Source organism: Botrytis porri (assembly GCF_014898465.1).
Source record: "Botrytis porri strain MUCL 3234 chromosome Unknown BPOR_001, whole genome shotgun sequence".
In the NCBI taxonomy this organism is placed as follows: domain Eukaryota; kingdom Fungi; phylum Ascomycota; class Leotiomycetes; order Helotiales; family Sclerotiniaceae; genus Botrytis; species Botrytis porri.
In genome coordinates, this window is record NW_024066075.1 from 2,833,632 (window position 1) to 2,857,442 (window position 23,811).

The window sequence follows — 23,811 nt, forward strand, 5'->3', positions numbered from 1 at the left end:
CTATCGTTGTCTAAGAGTCAAGTCAAGTCAATTCGTCCAAGTATTTTTTTTTGTAATTCCAGTTTATTGTTAGTTGGGTTAGATGATCATCAAGATCAATAATCATATTAGGATTCAACATTAACAGATATCCATATTCACATCCATCCACAAACAAGTAGCAAGCAACAAGCAACAAGCTGCGTAATGGTAGAGAAAAATAATAAGTAGGATTCCATATAAACTATAAATATGATACGATAACCACTATATGCTATCGTATCGAGTGAGTGAGTAAGTGAGTGAGGTATGTTCAGTTAACACATTCAAACATTACTAGTACCAGACATTTCATTTCATCCCATTCCATCTTGTCCCATCTTGTCCCATCCCATCCCATCCCATCCCATCCATCCCATCCAAAACCCCAGCGCCTCATCAACACTCCGCAGAGCTATGTCTACCAAGATCCAAATACCTAACTAAATCCTACAAGTTTCAAATACCCCAACGTCATACTCATAAAAGCAAACTTGCTTTCCACTCTGCTAGTCCCTTCATCGTCCCAATATACTCAATATGAGTATCAGGCCTAACACAAACGTAACCCGGTTCATTTACAAATCCATACCTTTCATGTAGAATACCCGCTTCATCATAAATTCCCTCTCCTCCTTTCTTCTCTCCACCCACAATCCTATGGATCTTCAGCCAGCTTTGTTCCTTTTCCGGAAAATCTGTTCCCACTGTCTCTAACAAATCTTGTGCATCCATTGACTCTCTCCCCAATCCGGAAAAAAGTAACAAATGATGCGTTGGCCCATTGAATAACGAGTATAGATTCGTCTCCTCTTGAGTATCAGGTAAGATTATTTTCCCATCAGGTGCACGATCGCCTCCTCTTCTGGGTCCATAATATGCACTTGCAGTTTTACAAATCGACGAGTGTCGATATCGTATTCCCAGTTGAGTAATAAATCGATATCTCCTAGCGCGATTTGCACCCTTTTTGAAAGCAATTGGGGCCATCCATGGAAAGAGTGTGTTTCGTAGATAGAGAAAAATAGGATTGGTTGTGGCCATGAATTCGAAGACCTGATCTGTACCTTTCAAGAGATTGATGCCCACACGACGTCGTTCAATACTGTAGGAGTCAAGAAAACTTTCTTTCCTTTGGTTCCGAAGAACAGCGCCGAGTTTCCAGCCGAGGTTGATGGCATCTTGGATACCTGTGTTCATGCCCTGACCACCAGCTGGCGAATGAATATGCGCTGCATCTCCAGCGATGAATATACGACCATTGCGAAAGGAATCGGCAAGTCTATGGTGAAGTTTAAATCTTGTGATCCACATAGGAGGATCCTCGAGTTCAATATCCCCCATAGCAAGTCTTTTGAAAGCTTCTTCGAATTCTTTAAGCTCAGGTGCATCATCTTTGGCCTCTCCGTAAGTCGATTCATCGTTCTTAGAATTAGGGGTACTTAATACAAGTCGGTGTACTCCATCTTTGAGCGGTAAACACATCATAAATTCATTCCCCATGAACAACGTCAATCGATCCGATGCATACTCCCATTTTAGCTTTACGTCTGCCAGTACGAAATCCGATTGATATGCAGAGCCTTCGAATTTCAAACCGGCCGATTTTCGAACCATTGAATGAGATCCATCGCATCCAACAATGTATTGACAGTGAATCTCTTCCTCGTCGGATTCTTCGTAGCCATCTTGCCTTATATGTTTAACGCGAACCGAAACACCATTATCATCCTGAACAATGGATATAGCTTTTGTTCCCCTCTCCACTTTGCCTCCATATTCTTCTAATTGTTTCTCCAGACATGATTCTGTCTCTCTCTGGCTGAGAAAATAAGGTCCTGAATACTCTGTGTCGAGTACACCCATGCTCTCCCGGGTGAGATCCATTTCGAATGCATTCTTCTTGTTGACGTAGAAACTTAGGCCGAGATTTTGTTTGCACAGAGGGAGGAGATTCGATATAAGAGAAGGATGTCGGGAGAAAAGTTCCATGGAACGAGTGTGAAGGACGAGAGCGCGAGAATTAGGAGACTGGGAGAAGAGAGGATCGATTAGGATAAATGGGATTTTCTGAAGGGTAAGTTCGAGGGCCAAAGTGAGACCGGTAGGACCTGCACCCACGATGAGGACTGCAGTTGATCGCATGTTGAGTCAAGGTCGATAATTGTTGCAAACCTAAGTGTGAAGGGAGAGGTATCTTGAGATTGTATCGTATACCCGAGGCAGGGTTATTCCACCTTGCTTGTTTGATACTAGCTAGTTAATAGGAGACAGAGAAGAATGAAAATCAAGAGGCAAAGAGCATGTCTTGGGATATGTATTTATATCTGCCACTTTGGAACCGCTGTACCTACCGTCAACAACATTCAATCACATATGGAATGCTCAGTAGACACACGGTCACACAATCGGGGTCTATTGACACCGTGTAGATGGTGCAACAAGTCCTACATCTAGACATGACATTATGTGTATCCCGTATTTTCGAGGCTAGAGACAAAACAAGCATCTCGTATCCTAAGATTGACCAGCGCGATCTCACTTCACATGGCAATCGAGGAATAGAACATGTCGGGAATCTTCGTTTCAATCATGCCGACGATGTTTTGTCCCATGAGGTTAATGAACTAATGTCGGCATTGGAAGGGCTGTTTAGCCCGATATTACGTGACCCCACTGACATATTTCGACAAAACTCCAAACATTTTCTTGCGACCTCATGTTTGAGATGGCTAGCTATACTGCTACTGCATCATGATTAAGCCATTCAAACGTTTCGATGGAACTCCGCATTACTGCCCTCAGCCGGTGTATTCATCTCAACTCAGAGATCAGCCACATGATGATTCAAGTGTGTCAGTTGATGCGAAGATTATCTGCGACTTTACTTTCTCCAATAAAGAAGGCTCGAGAGCGGGAGGTCTGCACACCACTTGGAGTGTGCAGAGCTACTCTGTCCAGTGATAACAGTCCTATGCATGGAAGACAATTAAAAGTGAGGCGAACTCAGCCATTTGCACGGAAAGAATCCTATTTTAATCCATACTATTTGGTTGCTTGTTGAGGCCATCAGGGTGGGAGGAAATCCTTCTCACTCACCGGATATATTGGTGCATATGATTGGTTTGCAGTATATGTTGGCGTTCAGAGATGTATACATATTGGCTACTTCAGCCGCACGATATAAGACGGGACAAGATGTTCTGTGAGGCTGAGAATTGCCAAAATGATATATAGAGTTATCAAAAGTTCTTCGCGCAATGCTAGCGCAATGCGTGTTTACCTTGATCATCCACTCCAATCTCATGATGAGCTCCATTCTTCCCGATCGTCTTTTAACAAATATCACCATAACAGTTCCCAATAGCACAACTCAACATGGCAATGACCACATATTGTGCCTTCCTATTACCAGGAGCTATTGGCCTTCAGTTGCTGCTGTTATCATTTTCTTTGCCACAAATTATTTAGCCCATGCAGCGACTGTCAAATCAAGCCCTGGAGATGACTCCCTTCTTCAGGGCTGTAATGCTCTTTTGGCATTGTTTTTTCCGATGTCTGGTCTCCTGCGAGCGCTCAACGCTATCGTTCGACTACCAATATTAGCTCGAAATGAGCTCGAAAAGGCATGTAGAGCCGGGGCATTATGCATGGTGGTTCGAGCACCTCACTGGAGACCTAAGCCGGGTCAGAAGTTTTCTGTGGGAGTAGTGCTTGAGGATGATAGAGACGTAGAGGATACAGACCCTGAGGGCCAATCTGGGCGCGACTCTTCTCAAACTATAAAAGCAAATATGATAACATATCTTCCTTCATATGCCCGCGAACAATCATCCACGTGGATACACTTCGATTCGGTTTGGGCCAGATCGCGCGTAAACTTACGATTGTCGCGAGTACACGGTACATACGATCTTCCAGAAGGCTATGAGTTTGCCATAGTACCCCGCAACACCTTTTTGATTTCTCAAGTGGCTTCAGACACTCACGGAGATCCAAGGCTTAGTAGCGAGATCAGTGCTAGCTACAGTGTTCTGAAAGCAGTGGCCTCACTTATCCAGGTCGTCGCTGCATTCACCACCCTTCTCTCAAATCGTCCAGATTTGATTAGCCGCTGGGGATACGCATCATATCATCTTACAGTTATACCATATCTTGCCATGACTCTTGTCAACCTGATCTCAAACATGGTCTCTCCAGACTATTCTTGCTTGTACATGGTACGCAGCGAGACTATGGTTGAAGCAGAGAAATTGGGTGGAAGATTTGAAGGCGAAGTTGCCCAAACGATTTCCCTCTTACCAAAAGATGGGATGCAAGTTGAGAATCCAGCATGGAGTGGTCTTACCAAAAAAGACATTCAAAATTTCTCCCTTACACTTACTTCAACGGCTAGCCAGATGTATATCTTCAATATGGTCATTCGTCTACTTGATCTAACCATTGCAAGCAAGGCAAAGAAGAAGCTGTCCGCCAAAGATGCCAAGATGATACATCTGGAGGTCATTTCTCAATTCAATTCTTCTACTGCTCCCCCCGCAAACGAATCTGAAACGAGCGCAACGCAGGCCGAACAGCCTATAAATCTAGCTGATACAATCTTGCTCAATGGTGGTAATGAGAGCCCGGCACTACAAAATAGTTTAAGTGCCGATAGATTCCGTATGCAGTCTAATTCGGACATCTTAGCAAGGCCAGTAGGTTCAACAGATGAGTACCAGCTCCAAATTCCTCGTGCACCCAGGCTATCATCAGGAAAAGGCCTATCATATACCATTCACCGGATTATGGAGGATTTATATTCTGCTCAGGGTGAGAAGACAAGTTCATTTTTGATCATGCTGCAGAACATGAAGGAAAATAAGTCGAGGCTTAAAGCCTACAAAATTTCCGAATCCCACATGAAACGAACCATGATTCTATATAATCTTGCATTACAAGGTCATATTATTCCAATAACTTCAGAGGACAATGCGGAGTTCGCTCCGGTTCGATCGGCTATAATTTACCACCCAAATTGCCATCGATTTCTCCGCTGGGATGACTTCGCCGACCCGCCTAAAATCGATAAAGAAAAGTCCAATGCAATCCAACTCCGAGAATTATCGCCAATCAATGAGAGCGGAGAGAACAATTTAGCCGCATCTATTTCTAACGTGCGTACACTACTCAAGCTGCCGGAAAGACCCACCACGACTGCTGTATCAATCGCCGAGCTTGAAGAGCTCCTTTACTCACCAACTAGAACAAGAACAGGCGGACGAATAGGATGGGCTATAATAGTCGAAATTAGCATCGGTATTTTTGTTGTAGGTCTTTTCTTTGGGTTGATCGCGGGGTTGACGAAATTCCATTCTGGCGAGAGTTCTGTAACTGAAAGAGGTATCATGATGACTTGGCTTGCTAGTGGCCTATATGGATTCTGTCTTCCTCTTCTTAGTACCCTTGAGCTTCTAAAGATAATATTTTTGTTTCCAGCCATTCTGTCCCTGTGTCTATCGGGTATTCCCGACTTCTATCACGATACTTATGAAAATCACCAAGCGCTTATAGACGACGAACAAAATGATACCGTTGATTGGAAAATGATGATTATAAATTTAGCCCAAAGACGATTCAACTTTTTTTTTGGAATGGCTGCGGCGTCTTCTGCTCGTCCTCAACAAATGGCAGCTTTCCTGTATGGGTTTGCTTTTGTTCCTCTTGGGATTTTCATCCCGCCTGTTTGGGGGTTTGTGCTAGTGGGGAGAATGATCATAGAGTGGGGAGATTGTGTGAGATTGTACTAACACTAGATTATTCAGCCTATCTGGCTTCTTCAAGATGATGTTGGCTGAGGACGAATGAGGATATTGCGTCAAAACTGCACTAGTTCGGAGTCGGATATTTGACGTTTGTGGAACGTTGTTATGAGTATCGTATTTTCTTACCTAAATAGCTATTTAAACGAGAATACAATACACAATTTCTTCTAGAGAAATTGCTCGTTCAGGTTGATTTGTTTGTGATACAATGACCTTCGGGGTCAGGCAGGATGAAGTGTTTATACTTTACACTTCGAGTCTTGGAGAGCCGAGCACTTCCAAACCCGTAATCAACCTAGAAAGAAATCCTTTCCAATGATTTTCTATTCGATTGATAACGGATGGAGAGTATTGCATATCATTAATAACTAACTAACTAACTCTTAATTAATACCAAACACAGAAACTACCAAACTCCGTATTGACAAACGAAGATATGGAGGGATATATCACTCTGAACCTCAGAAGTAACCATCTCAGAATACATCCCCCCTTTCTCTCTCCTCAAGACTCGAAACAACCACGGAGAAGAAAAGTAACATTTACTTAAGAAGCAAGATACAGATCTAATCCAATGACTCCACAAACGTCCCGGGAATTCAAGCTGATAAAATACTACCTCAAAAGATTCTCGGAATTGCAATCTTGTGTTTTTCGAACTACGAACGATCTCTTTCCTGATCGTACTGAGATCGAGGAGAGCAATACACTGTACGGTGATCATGGCTATATCCTTAGATGATGGTTTTTTTTATAGAGTTGAGGTTTTGACGAGCTGAGAATCCGAGATCCTTCTTATTTTTAATTCTCTGGGGGATAAGTATTCATGTAATTATTGATTCGAAATAAAATCCTGACCAACTAATTGTATTATCACCCAGATTATCGAGAGAAAAAAAGGATGTTTTATACAAGTACACAATAAACATGGGAACTCTAATCTAAATGTCAAATATCCTCGAAACACCTTCTTTTGTGCATAAACTTACCAACAATAACAAATAACTACTAACTAATTAATAAGTATATAATGCCAAAAATCCCAAACAAACATAAGCATAAACATAAACACTAAATCCACATGTCGTCATGATCCCGCCGGAACCAAAGCGAGCCGCTCAGCCCGCCTTGCTCTCTCCCCTTTTCCCCTCCCCACCCACAGCAAAAAGCGAGTTTATCCATCCCCATCTATCTACACTAAAACCCCCCAAATTAAAAACACGAAGTTCAAAACCCAATCCCAATTTTTCTTTTGGAATAGACAAAGATAAATAAAAATTTCAAAAGATGACTTTAAGAAGAACTAAAAAAGATTGCAACTGCCGTGAATCGAACACGAACCTCCACCTTGGAAGGGTGGAATCCTAACCATTGGACCACAGAAGCTTGATGAGATTGTTGAATGTGAGACAATTCTTGTATTAGAATATAAATTATTAAGCAACAAAAGTGGGATGAAGACAAAGACAAGATGAGACCTCGGCTTCTTCATCTTCATCTTTCTCTTTTTTAGAAGGATATTATTGAATCATATTTGGGAGCATGAATGAAATTGATAATATTAAGAAAATTCCATTTATCTATTCTTTCTCCTCGAAAAATCACAATCTATTCACATTAACATAGTAACTCTATAAAAGTATCTCCCTCGAACCTCTCTACCTATCTCCAACTATCAAAAATTCTAATGCGTAGGAGCCAGCATTCGATGTAGTGGGGTACACTTCATCACGTGCTCAGAATTCCACCCTCGAGACACCAAACAGAACAGAACAGGTTCAAGGTTGATCTGGCACTTCTGAAGATTCCAGTTCGGAAGTAAAGTAAGTTAAGTAAAATACTCGGAATCAGAGTCAAGTCTTTACATGTCCATATACATATCGGTATTGTAGAAGAGAAATTAGAACTAAAGCATAGGATCGAGAGCATTAAGTGTTGTAAGAAAGGAAGTATATGCGAATATTCTGCGATTTATAGCAACGATTTTTTCACTCCCGTGAGCTCTTGCGAGATAGATATATTCACATTGACGGTAGATTGTGAGGGAGTAAAGGAGTCAGGAAGGCAGAGATGGAGGGAGTTCGAAGAAACAAGATAAGAAGATGATATAGAATCATTTCTTCGAAAAATTTCCTTCTGCTAAGTCCGTTGTATCTGTATAGCTTAAGTATACGAGATGTATACCTAGTATATAATCCCATTCTCATCATCACTTGTACAACAAACTAAAATCCTACTCTCACTCTCATTCCCGGTCTCACAATATATAGATATAGATATAGATATGCATACCAATTCCCCCAACTTCAAATCCCACAACACACCCGCGAAAAAGACAAAGAAGTGCATAAGGTCAATAGTACATGATATGATATAATATAGAACCAATATACCACACCATATCACAAGTAACAATCATATTCATGGGCATTGGGTAGATAGATAAAACATATACATGCCACTTCCATCAGCAGATATTTTCATATCAAAAGTCGAAGAGTCAGGATCTTAGGACGTTAGATATTTGTATGTACTACATACCTAATGTTGATGCATTGCCCCCAAGTAAATGATAGGTAGCCTTGATGTACTACCCCCAAGTAAACAATACCTAAGTAGCAAGTAATCTTACAATTCCCGTCAGAATCCGGGGTAAGATTCTTATAAGGCGCAGAAAGAAGCATGCATATGCATACCTACCTTCCTACCTACCTACCTCCCTAACTAGGCAGGTAAGGGTAAAATAAGCATAAATCACAACTCCAACCCCGATATCAGAGTTTCACACAAAAGTAAGCAATATGAAATACGTTACAACTACCGATCAATATCCATCGAAACTTCTTCTCCAAGTCCTTTAATGTTCTTTCATAGAAATATATTTTGCTCCCTGTGGTATCTGCTACGTAGTAGGTAGCACATTGAATGTAGCTACCGCAATCCTAAACTAGCAGAAGCAGAAAAAAGGCAAGGCCAAGAAGAGTCACTGAACAAGAGACTCTTCGAAACTATGATACAGACTCCCTTAAAAATCAAAAGGTATGAAGAAAAACTGGAACCAAAATGACATTTAAGTTAAAGATCGCCACCTAAGCCAAATCAATCATTCATTCATTTCGCTTTTACCAATTCATGCAACCCAAATACTTGTACAGTTCCTGTAAGGAAAAAGAAAACTCGTGGCCTAGGGAGCTCAATAAAACGTTGAAACAAAGATTGCTTATTTCTTCTCCGAGTGTTCGGTGCCATTGCGATTATTGTGATGATTGGCCGCCTTCTCCTTTCGAGCTTCGTCGATAGCAGTTCGTTGTTGTATACTAGAATCGTGAGACTTCCATTCTACCTTAGTTTCAGGTGGGAATGAAAGGACGCGCTTTAATGTCTCCCTGTTCAATCGTTAGTCTATTTTTTTGAGTATTTTGTAAAGTGTTGAATACCTAATTTTGAGTACCCTCCCGCCACCTGAACGGGTCCAGATACTCAAAATATCTTCTCCATTGCGCACGCTAAGTACAACCCCGCAAACTTCTTCACTGGGGTCGAACTCATCTCCAGCCATTGCGAAGACTAAATCTTCCCAATAACGATCAGCCACACCCTTCTTAAGTCTCACAATCCATTTGCCTCCTTTCTTGTTTTCATCGTCCTCCCAAACTGGACGAATTCCCTTTTTAAACATGTGGTAATCGGAAACTAGTGGCAGATTCGAGGGGTGTCTCATATGGTCGAAAACGTCAAACAACTCCTCCGCCGAATTGAATGCTGCCATTGGATGTAATGTCTTTTCGTATTCAACAAATCCGTTTGACTTGGAGATTGGGGGTCTGTACCAAAATACCCAGCCATGTCGAAATTGGTGTGAAGCCGGCGCTGTAGCCGTCTTAGAATCTGTAAGGGAAGTTTTAGATGTCTTTATTCCTAAATCTCTATAAGTCTTCTCGGCAGTTGGTGTTTTGGTCGATCCTCCCACTACACTTCCGAAATCCAGCGCACCTCCACCTCCAGGAGTTTTCGGGCCCTTCGAGTTTCCAAATGATGCGAAAGCGCCGGATCCTAATCCAAAGGCGCTCGATGCGCCCGTTGTTGGAGAGGATAAAGATGAGGCCGAGGGGGACATGGAATTGAAAGGGTTTTTTGTGCTGTGCGAAGAAGTGTCTCCATGTCTTCTTCCCAAGACAAATCCCCTTGCTGCATGGTCGCCACCACCAAGAGTTGATCCATTCGTAGTTGGATTGCCTGTGGATAGCGAAAGTTTGCTGGAACTGTACCACACTTTGATTAGAAGCGCTCAAAGAAAGAGACAATGCGGGAACGAAGAAGGAAATACTTACTTCGAACGGCGACTCCACAGGTTATCCATTACGAAAGGATGAATTAAAAATCTGATAACTATGCGCTTTATGTCAAACTGTCGAAGATGGCAATGTTATGAGCTTCCGTTTGTGACGTTGAATAAATTTCGAGATACGCTTGTAGGTAGAGATGTACACAAGCAAATGAGGTATCGGGTGATTTTTGTTGAACAAAGTAGCAAGTTAAGGATGTCGCAGAGGACTGGATTTGGGCGTGAAGGGGTGTTGGAATTTGCAGATGGTGTTCACTTATAAGGTGAGGATGGTTTCTAATTCTTGAGGTGATATCGTATTTGTATCGTATTGTACTGTATTGTATGTGATGTGATGTGAAGTGATGTGAAGTGACGGGTTATTGAAGGTTTTCCGATTTATAAATTGAAGGTTTCGATAAGTTTGCAGTTTAGGGTGGGTAATGATTAAAATGATGAAAATGTAGGAACGGCCAGAAAGTACTTTGTACTAGTATGTATGTATGTATCGCGGCAACTGAATCAATCTTAGACCTTAGAGCAGCGCGGGGCCTAAGGTGAATTTAGCGAACAACGCTAGTGTAAGAAATATTTTGTTTGATTTTTTTCCTTTCCGGTCTCTTCTTCTTCTTTCTTCAACAAACAAGACCATTAACTCAAATCATCGACAGTTTGATATATTCACCACTCAACTGCCGATTCCGATAACTTGGTCAAGAAGAAATATATTACCACTTCAAAACCATCGTCACGAGGGCCCCTCGTGCGGCTTCCATGACACGATGATGACCTAAAGATGGAAACATACTACACCTTCCAAACATTGGATTATTAGACAAGAAAGGAAGCAATGGGCAGTGACATGGGAGACGAGGATGAATAATGATGATGCTAATAGGGTAAGCACACTTGGAATACTATATGTATTGAATGGAATGAATGATGATATGAGGACAACACAACTCTGGTAATACGATTCAACCGCCATGTTCCACGGAATACATGTTCGCTGTGTTGAAGTTGAGATGACATTGGCAAAGACTGATCTTTTGATGGAAGCTTTCAATTGTCGGGATTGATCATGACTCTTTTCAATGCTGACTTCACATTAAGTCTATAGTCAAACATAAATTGCATCTCTATCTATGCTTGGTTCCTTGTTTCCCTTCACCAGATAAATGTGTTCATGATTATCTACTAGTTGTGTAGATGGGTGCGCGGCGATGAGTGTCAATACCTAGTTAGTGCGATAAATTTCATAAATTGAAGAACATGGCCTCTCTCAACCTTCAAATCTGACTCATTTCTATTATTGTTCTATGATTACCCGTAGACTCTATCTCCTCATCTATTCATCACGTTTCTCAAAATCATAACCCAGCTCTTCCAGAGACTTTGCTTTCTCGCCATCTTCAATGAAACGCTTTCGTATGTCTGCATATAACTCTCTCATCCACAACTTCTTTTCATCCCAATACGTTGGCTCCTTACTGAATCCTCCTTTGGCACCTTTCACCCAATCGTGTAAACCATTTATATAATTTGCGTCGTGAGGGTACCCAAATATGTGGAAAGACGTGCCATTACCATGTTCTTTCACCCTTTCCTGCTCCCATAAGTTCATTTCTTCCTTACTAGGCAAGTCCAACTTGTTCGACCAAACTTTTGAAACTGCTGCACTTTGGACTTCAGATATTGGGAACGGGATAACTTTTTGTGCCAAGGCGGTAAATGCAAGAGTTGGATGCTGAATATCAAATAGATGTTGGTATGAGCCCACCACTCGTCGACCAGTGGTGACAACGGGTGGTTTCAACGAATTGAGGAATGGATAAGAGTAGAAGTACCCCGTGCAGTATACTATGGCATCGACGTCTCTTTCTATCCTTCCATTGTCAAATCTCACACCCCTAATGTCGGCGAGGTATTCTGAAATTGGAGGGACCTCTTCCTTCCCATCTTCTCCGTCGCCAAAGGAAGTTCTTACTGAGTTTAATAGAGGCTTCTTACAAACCTTACTGATCTGCGTTCCAATATCCAATCCCGAGGCTCCACTTCCAACCACGATTACTTTCTTGCCTACAAATGAATCGGGCGAACGAAATATTTTGGAGTGTGATATGATGGAGGGATGAGTCGAGTTAAACTCCTTAATCCCTGGTACATCAGGTATGAAAGGGACGGAATAGTGACCATTTGCGACAATAACGGCATCGTACGTCTCTTTGATCTCGTCGTTGGTGATTGTAGATCTAGAGATGATTCGCCATCGATCATGACCATTGTCTGGCTCTAACCTTATATCTTGGACTTGCTCGGAGAAGCGAACTAGATGTCTGACATCACCAGAATAGTGTACAAGGTATTCTTGAACGTCTTCGCGTGTAGGGAATAGCAGAGAGTCGGAGCGAAATGGCCGATCAGAGAAACACATTAACGGCTTGGGAATATTTGTGTGCAAACGATCATACATGGGATTTGAGAAAATGGGAGGGGTTCCGTCCTTTGGCCAAATCGGCATCTCAGGAGATACATTTGGCGAAGTTGATGGGATGGGCACACCATTACTTATATTTGGGGTGTAATTCCATACTCCTCCCACTTCAGCTTGCTGCTCAATGATATCGATCTTATCAAAGTACTGTTCCGCCAGAAGAAATTTTGCTGCCGCCAGTCCGGAAGGACCTGCACCTACAATTGCAATTCGCTTGACATTGAACGATGCTCGAATTCTGGAGTTCATTGTGAAGATTTCGAGATGATCTTGGATATCTCTTCAGTTTCACTTATTAGACTTGTGGTAATATATGTGTTGATTTAATTTTTTTGCACTGGAAATATATGTAGGTAAAAGGGCATCAGAAGTTTAAGAACATTTAAATATCTGTCGTATTGTAGAATAAGGAATACTTTTTCAAATATATAGAAGAAAATCATGTGTATAAAAGCAAAGATGCGGCTGACTATTGTTCCCTTTTATTCTTTGCGTCACTGCGCTATCTATCAGCGAGACGTGCTTCAGCAGGGGTCATCACATCGGCAAAACTTTAAAAATATTCCGATGACGCCCATCCCATCGCAAGCTAACGAAGCTCCCATCACAGCAGGAATCCACAAACGCGCTCTGCAACCTCGAAGCAAAACAATTATTCACGCACAAGGCTACGATACGGTTCATCGATTCATCACTACGGAAAGTAATTGCTTATTTCCCAATGACCAGCATTTAAAGCAGGAATTCTCCATTTTACAATGGCAGAAACTATAGCAGCTGCAAATGGAATTCCAAACTCCACAACAATGTCAACGTTAGAGCCAACCACGCATATCCCAATCGCGCAGCTTACGCCATTACTGCCAGCGTCAGCTTCGAGATCAGTAAAAGCGGTAGTGACTCTCACATGGCCATATAGTTCCCGTACGGGTTCTGTGGCTTTCTTACTTGCCGAACCCGATTTCCGCTTGCGCAGAATCAGAGGCCAAGTGCGCGTACAGTTTTCAGGATCGTCTGCGAATGCTATTGCGAAATCTGGTATCACTAGTGGAGATGAAGTGATCTTATGTTTAGATGGAGTGGAATATGTGGGAACTGAAGCTCCAAGTGCGACACCTGGAAGGGGTGTGGAGTTTGAATTAAAGTTCACAGACAAACTGCTACTCCAGGTAAGAATAAAATTTAACTTTCATATACCATGGTCTAATTATTCTTCTTGCAGTTTCGCCCTGAAGATTCTCAAGACGTCAAGTTTATCAGCATCGAAAAACCAGATCCCGAAGCTGTTCAGACAAATGCGTCCCCGCCCACCCCAGCGATAGATCTAGAGACCGAAAACCAAACCCCAGAAATCCCAGCAACGCCTGTTTCATTTTTCAAGCAAGTGGCTTCACAGAATGTAGAGGAGTACTCCTCTCCGGCTTTCCTAAAACGTGAGCGATTATCATACGGTTCAATGTTCGAAGAAGGCTATGATCCATTTGACGTTGAAGATGGGTCAGTCCGTGGTAAAGGTAGGAAGAGAACTAGACTCAGCACATCATGGCGATTTATGAGCAGGTCACCAAGTCCCAGTCCAGAGGTCGAAGAGCCGATGGCAGCATCTTCTGAGAATGGTGTTGAGGAGCCAGTGAACCAACATGCGCCATCAATGACGGATGAGGGTGTTCAAACTATAGAGCTTGAAACTGAGGTGGTTGCCGAAGCGACGCAAACACTAGACCAAGATCAGCCTAGGATGACTGAGGAAGCGGAGACAAATGGCATTGTGCAGGCTGTGTATGCAGAAGATCCATTACAGGGAACACCACAGGTCGAAGATGGGAACACAAATCCAATGCCGCCTCCACATAAAGTGACTGATTCTATCGTTCCAGACATTGAGCCACGGGAAATCTTGTCGGACAAAATAGTTGAAAAGTTACCTTCTTCCCCACAACTACGACCTTTGGCATCAGAAGGTCTTCCTTTAGTCCCTCCACTGGTAACAAACCGAGCTGAGAAGTTCAACAACTATATACACAATGAGCATGCTCAAGACCTCGAAATACCAAATGCTCCAGATGCGCTTCCATCAGAGTCTGATACACCGATATCAGGTCACAGAGAAGAAGGTGATGTGTATGATGCCAGTCCTCTGCATCACTCAAACAATCAGTCGAAGTCGGACCAGACAACCTATAATACCTCGTCAATTCTTTCTGGAGATCAGTATGACACCCTAAATACTCAGAGCACGCTTCCTCCTCACCAGCAACGTCAAAATGAGGTTGAGGACGGTGCTGATCAATTATTTGCCCCGTACAATGCTCCTGGGCCAGATTCCTATACGTCAGTCGGCGTTTACGAAGAGATACAGGAAGAACAAGGCCGATTCGTTCCCCCCGAAATGGAGGAGGGCATGGATCAATACAACTATCCCGATCCAGAGCAGACTTACACAGAACCAGACAATTGGACAACTCAGCCTAGCATGGCCTATCCCGATTTTGGAGACAGTCATCAACAAAGTGCCAGTTTATACCATCAATTTCCCTCCGCGGCATCTATGATTCGGTCTCAAAGCGATCAATCTCATCGATCTAGTCACACCAATCAATCGCATCACTCTCCCCCATCTCAAGTTGTAGACTTGACCGAGAGTAGTGATGAGGATGCAGATGAGGATGCAGAGGGATTTCTTGAAGTCGAAGATAGTAGTGAGCAGCAGCTGTCCAACTCGGCTTTCCCGGTGGAGCATGGCGAACAAGGTCTCTACTATGATACAAGGGAAGAAGATCTTGACGAGAAGATTACTTCCGATGATCAGAACGAAACAGATGACTATGGACAAGGCTACTTTGACGAAAATGATGAGAATATAGATTCGATGGGTAGAGGCAACTATCCCGAAGATTATGAAAACGGCAGTGAAGAAGATTACGATGAAGATAGTTATAGTGAGGATGAGACAAGTAATCAAGCGCCAGTAAAGCAACAGCCCGAGGTAATAGATCTTTTGTCCTCGGATGATGAAGATGAGGAGCCAGCGAAAGCCCCAGTTTCTCAAATCAGAAACAATGTTAAGATTGACGAGAAAATTGGATCGGGGGAAGAGTCAGAGGAATACGAGGATGACGGAGAGGAAGAAGAGGACGACGAAGAGGAGGAAGAGAAAGAGGGAGATGGAAGTCTGGATATTGTTGGCGAACAAGTTCAAAATGTTAGCATTCGCTCTACAAAGTCCCAAGAATTCGTGAAGGAGTCTTCGGAAGAGTCAGTTGAAGAGGAGCCAATGGCAAGTGAAAGAATGCTAGTCAATGACTGCATCGACACCATCAAACACGACGCAGAAATGCCTGAAAATGTATTGAATACATCGGGCTCTGGTCTTGACGCGCAAATGGATGCAGATGAAAGCGTGCCTGAGCCAGAGGGCGCAAAGCAATCTCCACCACAAGAAAATCTCGAGGATGAAACGGCTATCGAACTAGATTCTACTGAGCCTATGGATATCGAGACCAGTATATCCAATCCATCTGCTGCCATTGACAAAATGGATATCGATAATACTACAGACAATCTCGACGGTTTACTCGAAAAGCTAGAGGAAGTGGGTTCAGAACAACAGCTGGAACAGGGTTCTGCAAATATCAACAGTGATGGACCCCAGAGTGATGATGAAATTTTCAAGAACGGCGTCGAGACTGTTGAAAATGAGGATATTGAACAAAATTCGAATGAAGCACATGTTGAGGAGACTTCTTCACAAGGACCCAAACCAATCGAAATGACGGACGATATACGAACAGCGACCGAATTTGTACCTGGCCGTATACTGGCCGGTGGCAATGCAAATACTATGAGTGTTGCACTCGAAAATCTCCTACCATCGCCAATCACCTTAGAGACTTCTAATGTTTCACCCGTACCCATTTCCACAGATCAAAGTATTAAGGATCGAGCTGCCAAGTCTGGTTGGGCAAGGTCTCCTAAAGGGTCTACCCTGTTTTCGAGAACTTTTGGTATAGATGGCGCAAACGATACGAGCGATGCAAATGATGCCAGTGATGAGGGCAACAAAGATAAAAAAGATCTAATCTCTTCTCCTGCGATGCCAGCAACTGAATTAGAAGACAAACCAGAGTTGATTGATGAATCAGAGCAGGTGTCACAGTCCCAAAGCACTACTAATGCCATTGATACCACCCCAGACCATCAGAATGATCAGCTTCCAACACCTGACGATACCCAAAAGCAGATCATCGATGAGAACATTGATGAGAATATTGATGAGAATGTTGATGAGAATGTTGATGGGGACGATGATGAGGACGATGATGAGGACGATGATGAGGACGCATTAACTTCGATGTCAGATCTACTTCAACTTCAGTTACAAGAAGAGATGGGGGAGATGGATGAAGATACAGATATGATGAAAACTGATGCAGGCGTCGAGAAGCATTCATCATCGGACTTACTTGAGAATGAAGACACAAATTCTTCTCAAGGGGAGCCTGACACGATTTTATATACAGCTCCAGGCACAGGTGCGATAGACGAAGACGACGAAATGATTGATCCCGAGTCCGAAGACATAGAGGTTCAATTTACCAAGACAGAAATACTTGAGCTCAAAGAGTTCGAAACTACTGAGATCGAGGTCAGGAAGGTCAGCGAAGAGATTATCGAGGACGATATAGCAGGGATTGCGGAGGAAGACGATGTTGAGGTAAATCAAGGAGAAAATTACGAAGAGATAGATTCAGTAGTTGATGAAGATGAGGAGTCTGGGAAGAGAGATTTGGAGATGCATGAAGGTGGAGCGTTCGAAGAGGGAGTTTCGGATGTTGGTGAAGATGAGGTATTCAGGGAGGGCGCTTCGGATGTTGATGAGGATGAGGCGTTTAGGGAGGGCGTTTCGGATGTTGAAGATGAAGAATCTGGAGAGGGAGAAGGAGAGAACGAGGCGTTTAGGGAGGGCGTTTCGGATGTTGAAGATGAAGAGTTTGGAGAGGGAGAGGCGGAGATCGAACAAATCGAAATTAGTGTCAGGGAAGCCGAAACAACGGAGTTCAAAACCCAACAGACTCTTGCAAAGTTGGCCGAAAACAGTATTTTCGAGAAAGACTTCAAGAATTTTGACGTCAGGGAAGAATATGTCGAGCAAACCATTGAGGAGACTGAAGCTGTCGCCGATGAAACCGAAGCCTTTGTGTCGGAGAAATTCAGACGAGCACCTTCCAATGCTTTATCTTCCTTAAGAAGTCGAAGCCGCAAAGAATCTACACCTGAATCTAGGAAGAGCAAAAAAGAATCAACACCGGTCAGCCCTAGACAAACATGGTCCAGCAAAAATCTTTCACTTTCACCTGATTTCAAGAGGAGTAGGAAAGGATCAGCGACTGTAAGTCCTAGACAAACACGGTCTAAGAAGTTGGAGTCAGTTGTGGAGGGCATCCCTCCTTTTACACCAATAAAGTCCAACAAAGAGAACGAGAGGTCATCTACACGTGGTAGCAATCGGTCTAAAAGGTCACCATCTCTAGTTCTTGACGAAGAGAAAACACCAAAGGGTCCGGATACGAGCGCTGAAATGGCAATACTTGGATTGCCCGAATCGCCTACAAAAGCTGGCCATCACCTAAGAGCACCAGCAACTACCGATCCAAAACTCCGTCTGACCAAATATCTTCGTACCGATTTGAGTGAATACACAACTCTCAAAATGCTTCGTTTCAAAATGAATTCCAAACTGGATATTTTGGCAATCGCTACAAGTGTACCTACTGAACCTCAAAGAGCGAAGTCGGGACCGAGACACTACACTAGCACCTTCACCATTACCGATCAAACTATAGCTCCTTCCGGCGTAGTGGAAGTAAAAATCTTCCGTCCATACAGAGATGCTCTCCCCACACCTGAAATTGGAGATGGTATATTACTGAGAGATTTCAGCGTCTTATCAGTCAAAGGCAGAGGTTTCACATTGAAATCTGAAGAAGAGAGTAGCTGGGCAGTGTTCAAGGATGAGGGTACAGAAATAGAAGTTCGGGGACCTCCTGTTGAATATGGTCATGGGGAAAAGAAACACATGAAAGAATTGAGAGAGTGGTTTCATGCACTCGATGATCGTCAGAAGACGAAGTTAGAGAAGGTTAGTGCAGCGATGGAGAAGGATCCTCAGGGAAAGAGTACCACGGAAAAGGGAAAGAAGTGAGGGAAATATGGATTTCCATCTCTAGGGTTGAGATGTGAGGCGTTTCACGGAGTTTCATTGAGGGCAGGACTATATGTATAGATAAGTGTATTTTATAATGACTGCGGCGTATGGAGGGTAAACTCCTTTGGGACATAAACACAAAGATTCACCGAAGTTTACGGAAATCCGATAATGAGAACTTTCTGGGGAGATGAGATGAGTACATTTAGCTAGCGATCTTGTTCTTTGAAATAGCAATGCATCAACCAGTATTTGATGCGTACCGTCAGAAATAAATTGAAGTTGAATATTTGTTATGATATTAATGTGGTATGGTGTGCTTGTGATGCAATGAGTATTTTTCGAGAACCTCATTCCCTTGGCATTTGGTAGAATTTTGGTCGGATGAATTATACTATAGATCGTGATCTTTTAGTGAAGAGGACCACCAGTGTGCATGGATTGACGGGACACTTCCCAACTTTCGATATTCTTAACAAATTCAATCTTTGATTGTTTGATATGAGACTTCACAATTTGATTGTTTCAAGTCTAATAAACAATTATAATAGTTCTTAAGAAATATGATTTGATTCATTGAGAGATATTCACAAGTCAATTTTTATAGTGTCCCGTCAGTCCGTACACCCACTAATAGACGCACCTAGGCATTCAATAATGGCAAATATAGATTTTACTACTAAAACACAAACACGAGTTGTCTGGTTGTTGATGCTGGTGGACAAGAAAGAGAGGATATACTCTCTGAAATGGGTGAGTGATTGAATCTATAGGTGTATGTGGATTGAAGAATGACTCGAATATATCAGCACGCGTATTTTTCAGCATGCATATCGAGTGCGCAGTTCATGCATGCATGTGTGTACGTACTATGTATCCCAATAGGAAGAGCTGAAAATCCTCAGCAGATTCTTGGCTTATCACACAAAACATATTATTCGATCCCGTGGGGTAAGTAAGCAAGTAAGTATACCAATTTCGCTTTCTACATCATATGTGAATCATACCCTGAAAACAACTCACTCCTCAGTAATGGACCCCTTAAGTGTATCCGCCAGTTTGATAGCCGTCCTTCAAATCACCGGTTCCTTGATATCTTTCTGCTATGATTATCGTCAAGGTGTCAAACATGCTTCGAAGGAAGTCGTGCAGATTTCCGATGAATTGAATAGTTTGAGAGATATTTTGGATTCGTTGCTTAAACTTGCTGAGAAGGCGGAATTGAATGGTTTCTCCCAGCTCTCGACATTTGAATTGTTGTTGAAGGATGATGGGCCGCTTTTGGTGTGTAAAAATGAGTTGGAGAAGTTGAAGGGGAAGCTGGAGAAAGGGGGCGTGGGTGGGAGCGAGGGGTGGAGGGCAATTAGGGAGAGATTGGTTTGGCCGTTGAAAGAGGGTGAGGTGAGGAAGACGTTGGTGGTGTTGGAGAGGTTGAAGAGTACGTTGGCTTTGGGGCTGAGTGCTGATCAGACGTGAGTTTGATGTATTGTTTGGGAGTTGAAGTGCTTATGAGTGGTAGGAATCTGGCCTTGAATCTTACGAATAGGATTGAAAATCAATTTGCAGGTAAGAATCTGGTTTTGGCAATTTACGGATCTGGTCTACGGGTTAGATTCGAGAGTTGTCGTGAATATGGCGGAGCCTGTCAATAGAAAATCATGTTCATGGTCATGGACGAGGGATGTCATGTGAAAATCGCTTCAGCAATTTTCTCGTCTTGAAATACTGTCCAGACTATTAACACATCGTACAGATCAAACGGTGCGAGATATTTATCAATGGCTAGCTGCGCCAGACCCATTTCCTACTCATTCTGCAACATTGAAGAAACATCAACCAAAGACTGGAGCATGGTTCATAACAAGCAAGCAGTACGAAGATTGGTATCTTGGTAATGATGCCTTTCTATGGCTTTATGGTATTCGTAAGTTGAATGATTTTGAGTAAAGTTTTGACTGATTCATTGATATCAGCTGGTAGTGGGAAGACTGTATTATGGTAACAAGCATTCTGAAGTTTCCTTGAACTATTAATAACTTACAATTATTCGTTAGTTCTACAATCGTAGAGCATTTGATGACTCAAGTTCAACAACACCCCAAGATAGCACTCGCATACTTTTATTTCGACTTCAATGGAGATTTGAATGGCGCGCTCAAATCTTTGATTACTCAACTCTCGGCACAAAGTAGTGATATTCCTCGGCCATTGTCAAATCTTTACGAGGGATTAAGCACAAAGACGTCGACATCGCCAACGGACGAGGCGCTTCTTGAATGCTTTCGTAACATTCTATTATCTTTCCATCATGTCTACATAGTCTTTGATGCGCTAGATGAAGCTGCTAAAAATACAGAAGTTCTGTCATTTATTTCTACTATAAAAGCATGGAAGTATCAGAGACTGCGCTTACTGGTTACTAGTAGACAATTAACCGAGATAGAAGAAGTTCTATCTCCTTTGGTCAGTGATCGAATGTGCTTGCAGGATAATATGTCAGCGAGAAGTGATATTAGATATTTCGTCTCCGAGAAAATAGAGCACGATAAAATAATGTCAAAATGGCCGCAAGATATTCGAGACCAAATTGAGTTCAAACTGACTCGAGAGGGAGATGGCATGTAAGTATCCGGGGCCCTTCTCTAAAAATTTGAAGAATTTATCTTGACGTTAATATAGGTTCAGATGGGTAGTCTGCCAATTAGATATGTTTCGAAAATGCACTAGCGTATCAGCAATACGGAAAGCGATGAAAACATTGCCCAAAAGTCTGGATGAGACTTACGAGCGAATATTGCAACAGATTGATGTTGACCATCGATCCGAAGTTTCGAAGATTCTTCAAGCGCTCACAGTAGCTGCAAAGCCCTTGAATGTCGAGGAGTTGGTTGAAATTCTAGCCATAGATTTCGATTCCGATCTCCCGTGCTTTGATGAAGATTCTCGACTGCTCAATCCTGAAATAGTTCTTTCTATATGTTCGTCTCTTGTGACCAAATTTGAACCAAGATCAGGGCACGATGGAGAGTTTAAGAATAGATTGAAAAGAGACTCAACGAAACAGGAATCCAGATATGGTTCACCTGGCGTGAAACTCGCACATGCATCTGTAGCGGATTATCTCACTCACTCCACAACCTCACCATTCCACTACACTCAATATACAGCGCGTCAATTTATGGCTCAGGCTTGCCTGGCATACCTACTCAATCCCGAATTCTCCCGAGGTCATGAACGAGACTTACTCAAGAGTCGCTATCGAAAGTATCCCTTTCTTCGTCACCTCACTATAAACTGGCCACGATACGTCAACAAAGAACCTGGCGATCCCGATGACTATCTTGCACCACGTACTCGGAAACTCCTCCATGCTTTTTTCGAAACTCACAATCTCGAGAACGGTGGAAATTTCGCTTTCTGGCTTGGCATGATGATGCCATCTGCGCCTGCAAATGATTCGTGCGTGTCGAGAACACATCCTCTTTACTACGCAGCATCTTTTGGACTTACAGATATTGTGCGCATTATCTTGGATTCAGAGACAGATATCGATATTAATGCACTTGGAGGACGAGCACATGCGACGGCTTTACATGTCGCCTGTTACAGAGATCATTATGAAGTGGCAAAGCTCTTGCTCGAGAGAGGTGCGGATCCGAATACCCCTAATGTTTTCGGAGAAAGTCCTATATATTGGGCCAGTACTAACAATCCAGACGGGAGTATGGTGGAGTTGTTGTTGGAGCACGGAGCAGATAGGGCAGGGCGTAAGAGATGGACTTCAGTGAATGATATACCGGAAGTTCCTACGGTTCTGTGTCACCGATAGTTCACGATAGACGACTTTTGTTGAAAATATCAGATGTTAGGAGTAGGGTTTCTCGAGGTATCTTAGTTGAAACTCCTATCATCCATGATTTTCTTTTGACTTCTTGATTGTGAATTTGCATCCACGGAGACACGGCACGCTGATGAGGATAGCTTGCCCTAGTGGGGCGCCACAATCTACTCCGTATTAGCATACCTATTGCGGGCCTGTACGAGGATGTGATGATAGACACAGATTTCCTTGTAGATAGCAGGGGAGTTTGAAGAAGAGCTGGGGTAAGCAGCTAGGCTCGGGGTGGACGGAAAAACTGGGACGCCCCATCACCAAATTTACAGAATCTCTAATAATACCTGTATCTCGATCTTGTGTTTTGATAGCAGTTTAGTGATAACATGATAGTACTTAATCTAGTTGTTTCTTAAAGATAAAGGTTTATATTAATTGATGTTGCCACTGATTGCGTGACCTTCGAAAGATCAGGCAGGCTATGCAGTTACTTTCACTATCTAGGTATCTATGTCAGTTTAATCTTGACGCTGATAAAGCTCCCTGCGTTGTTGACTTATGCAGGATCAAGCAAAGAGGAAGAATACATTAAAGTAAGTACTAGAAGCGAAGGAGAAATCCGAAATAAAAATACGCCATCTGAAGGATATCACCCAAGTCGTCTTATGGTGTTCTTCCACTCTGAACCTTGAACTCTCTCTGCAGAAGAAGGATTGGGCAGAGGGGTTGAGACGAAAGACGAATGTCACAAATCGATGTCAGTCAAGTTACCATCGCAGCCGGGCTTAGCTCTCTTCGTCGCTGCCGGTTTGAAGTTCTACACAGCTTTCCTCACTAGAAACTCTGACACACAACTAAAGAGATAATCTGAGGAGGAAGATACTTGAATATGCTTACACTCAAGTACCTGGATATACTTATTATATCTATTTTCTCTCTTCTCTCGGCCCTAGCCACTATGAAGTCCCATTATACCAAGAGTATTATGGAGTGAGACGATAGGATAGGATGATCTGTTCGATTTAAATGAAAGATTGGTGAAATGGAATCTATGAAATCTACTTCATGTTAGTATCTAGACGAATTGATTGGAATAAGAAAAGTGATCTTTGTGCGTGCAAAGGAGGAAAC

General features: G+C 42.7%; 6 protein-coding genes across 6 annotated transcripts; 3 read left to right on the forward strand and 3 right to left on the reverse strand.

Moving 5' to 3' along the window:
- Positions 1 to 498: 498 nt before the first annotated feature.
- EAF01_000772 (uncharacterized protein) lies at positions 499 to 2,163 on the reverse strand (the record flags this gene model as incomplete). The annotated part of the gene is made up of 1 exon (XM_038909022.1): positions 499 to 2,163. One exon carries the CDS (start codon positions 2,161 to 2,163, stop codon positions 499 to 501), a length of 1,665 nt encoding a protein of 554 aa, XP_038775928.1.
- A 1,163-nt stretch (positions 2,164 to 3,326) lies between these two features.
- Positions 3,327 to 5,807, forward strand: EAF01_000773 (uncharacterized protein; the record flags this gene model as incomplete). Its single annotated transcript, XM_038909023.1, has 1 exon — positions 3,327 to 5,807. One exon carries the CDS (start codon positions 3,327 to 3,329, stop codon positions 5,805 to 5,807), a length of 2,481 nt encoding a protein of 826 aa, XP_038775929.1.
- A 3,235-nt stretch (positions 5,808 to 9,042) lies between these two features.
- EAF01_000774 (uncharacterized protein) lies at positions 9,043 to 10,182 on the reverse strand (the record flags this gene model as incomplete). The annotated part of the gene is made up of 3 exons (XM_038909024.1): positions 9,043 to 9,208; positions 9,260 to 10,084; positions 10,154 to 10,182. 3 exons carry the CDS (start codon positions 10,180 to 10,182, stop codon positions 9,043 to 9,045), a joined length of 1,020 nt encoding a protein of 339 aa, XP_038775930.1.
- Positions 10,183 to 11,494: 1,312 nt separating this feature from the next.
- Positions 11,495 to 12,889, reverse strand: EAF01_000775 (uncharacterized protein; the record flags this gene model as incomplete). Its single annotated transcript, XM_038909025.1, has 1 exon — positions 11,495 to 12,889. The coding sequence occupies one exon, from the start codon at positions 12,887 to 12,889 to the stop codon at positions 11,495 to 11,497; it is 1,395 nt and encodes a 464-aa protein (XP_038775931.1).
- A 509-nt stretch (positions 12,890 to 13,398) lies between these two features.
- EAF01_000776 (uncharacterized protein) lies at positions 13,399 to 18,842 on the forward strand (the record flags this gene model as incomplete). The annotated part of the gene is made up of 2 exons (XM_038909026.1): positions 13,399 to 13,809; positions 13,863 to 18,842. The coding sequence occupies 2 exons, from the start codon at positions 13,399 to 13,401 to the stop codon at positions 18,840 to 18,842; spliced, it is 5,391 nt and encodes a 1,796-aa protein (XP_038775932.1).
- A 1,035-nt stretch (positions 18,843 to 19,877) lies between these two features.
- On the forward strand, positions 19,878 to 22,674 carry EAF01_000777 (uncharacterized protein; the record flags this gene model as incomplete). Its single annotated transcript, XM_038909027.1, has 6 exons — positions 19,878 to 20,317; positions 20,365 to 20,411; positions 20,599 to 20,769; positions 20,819 to 20,843; positions 20,900 to 21,466; positions 21,525 to 22,674. 6 exons carry the CDS (start codon positions 19,878 to 19,880, stop codon positions 22,672 to 22,674), a joined length of 2,400 nt encoding a protein of 799 aa, XP_038775933.1.
- Positions 22,675 to 23,811: the final 1,137 nt, after the last annotated feature.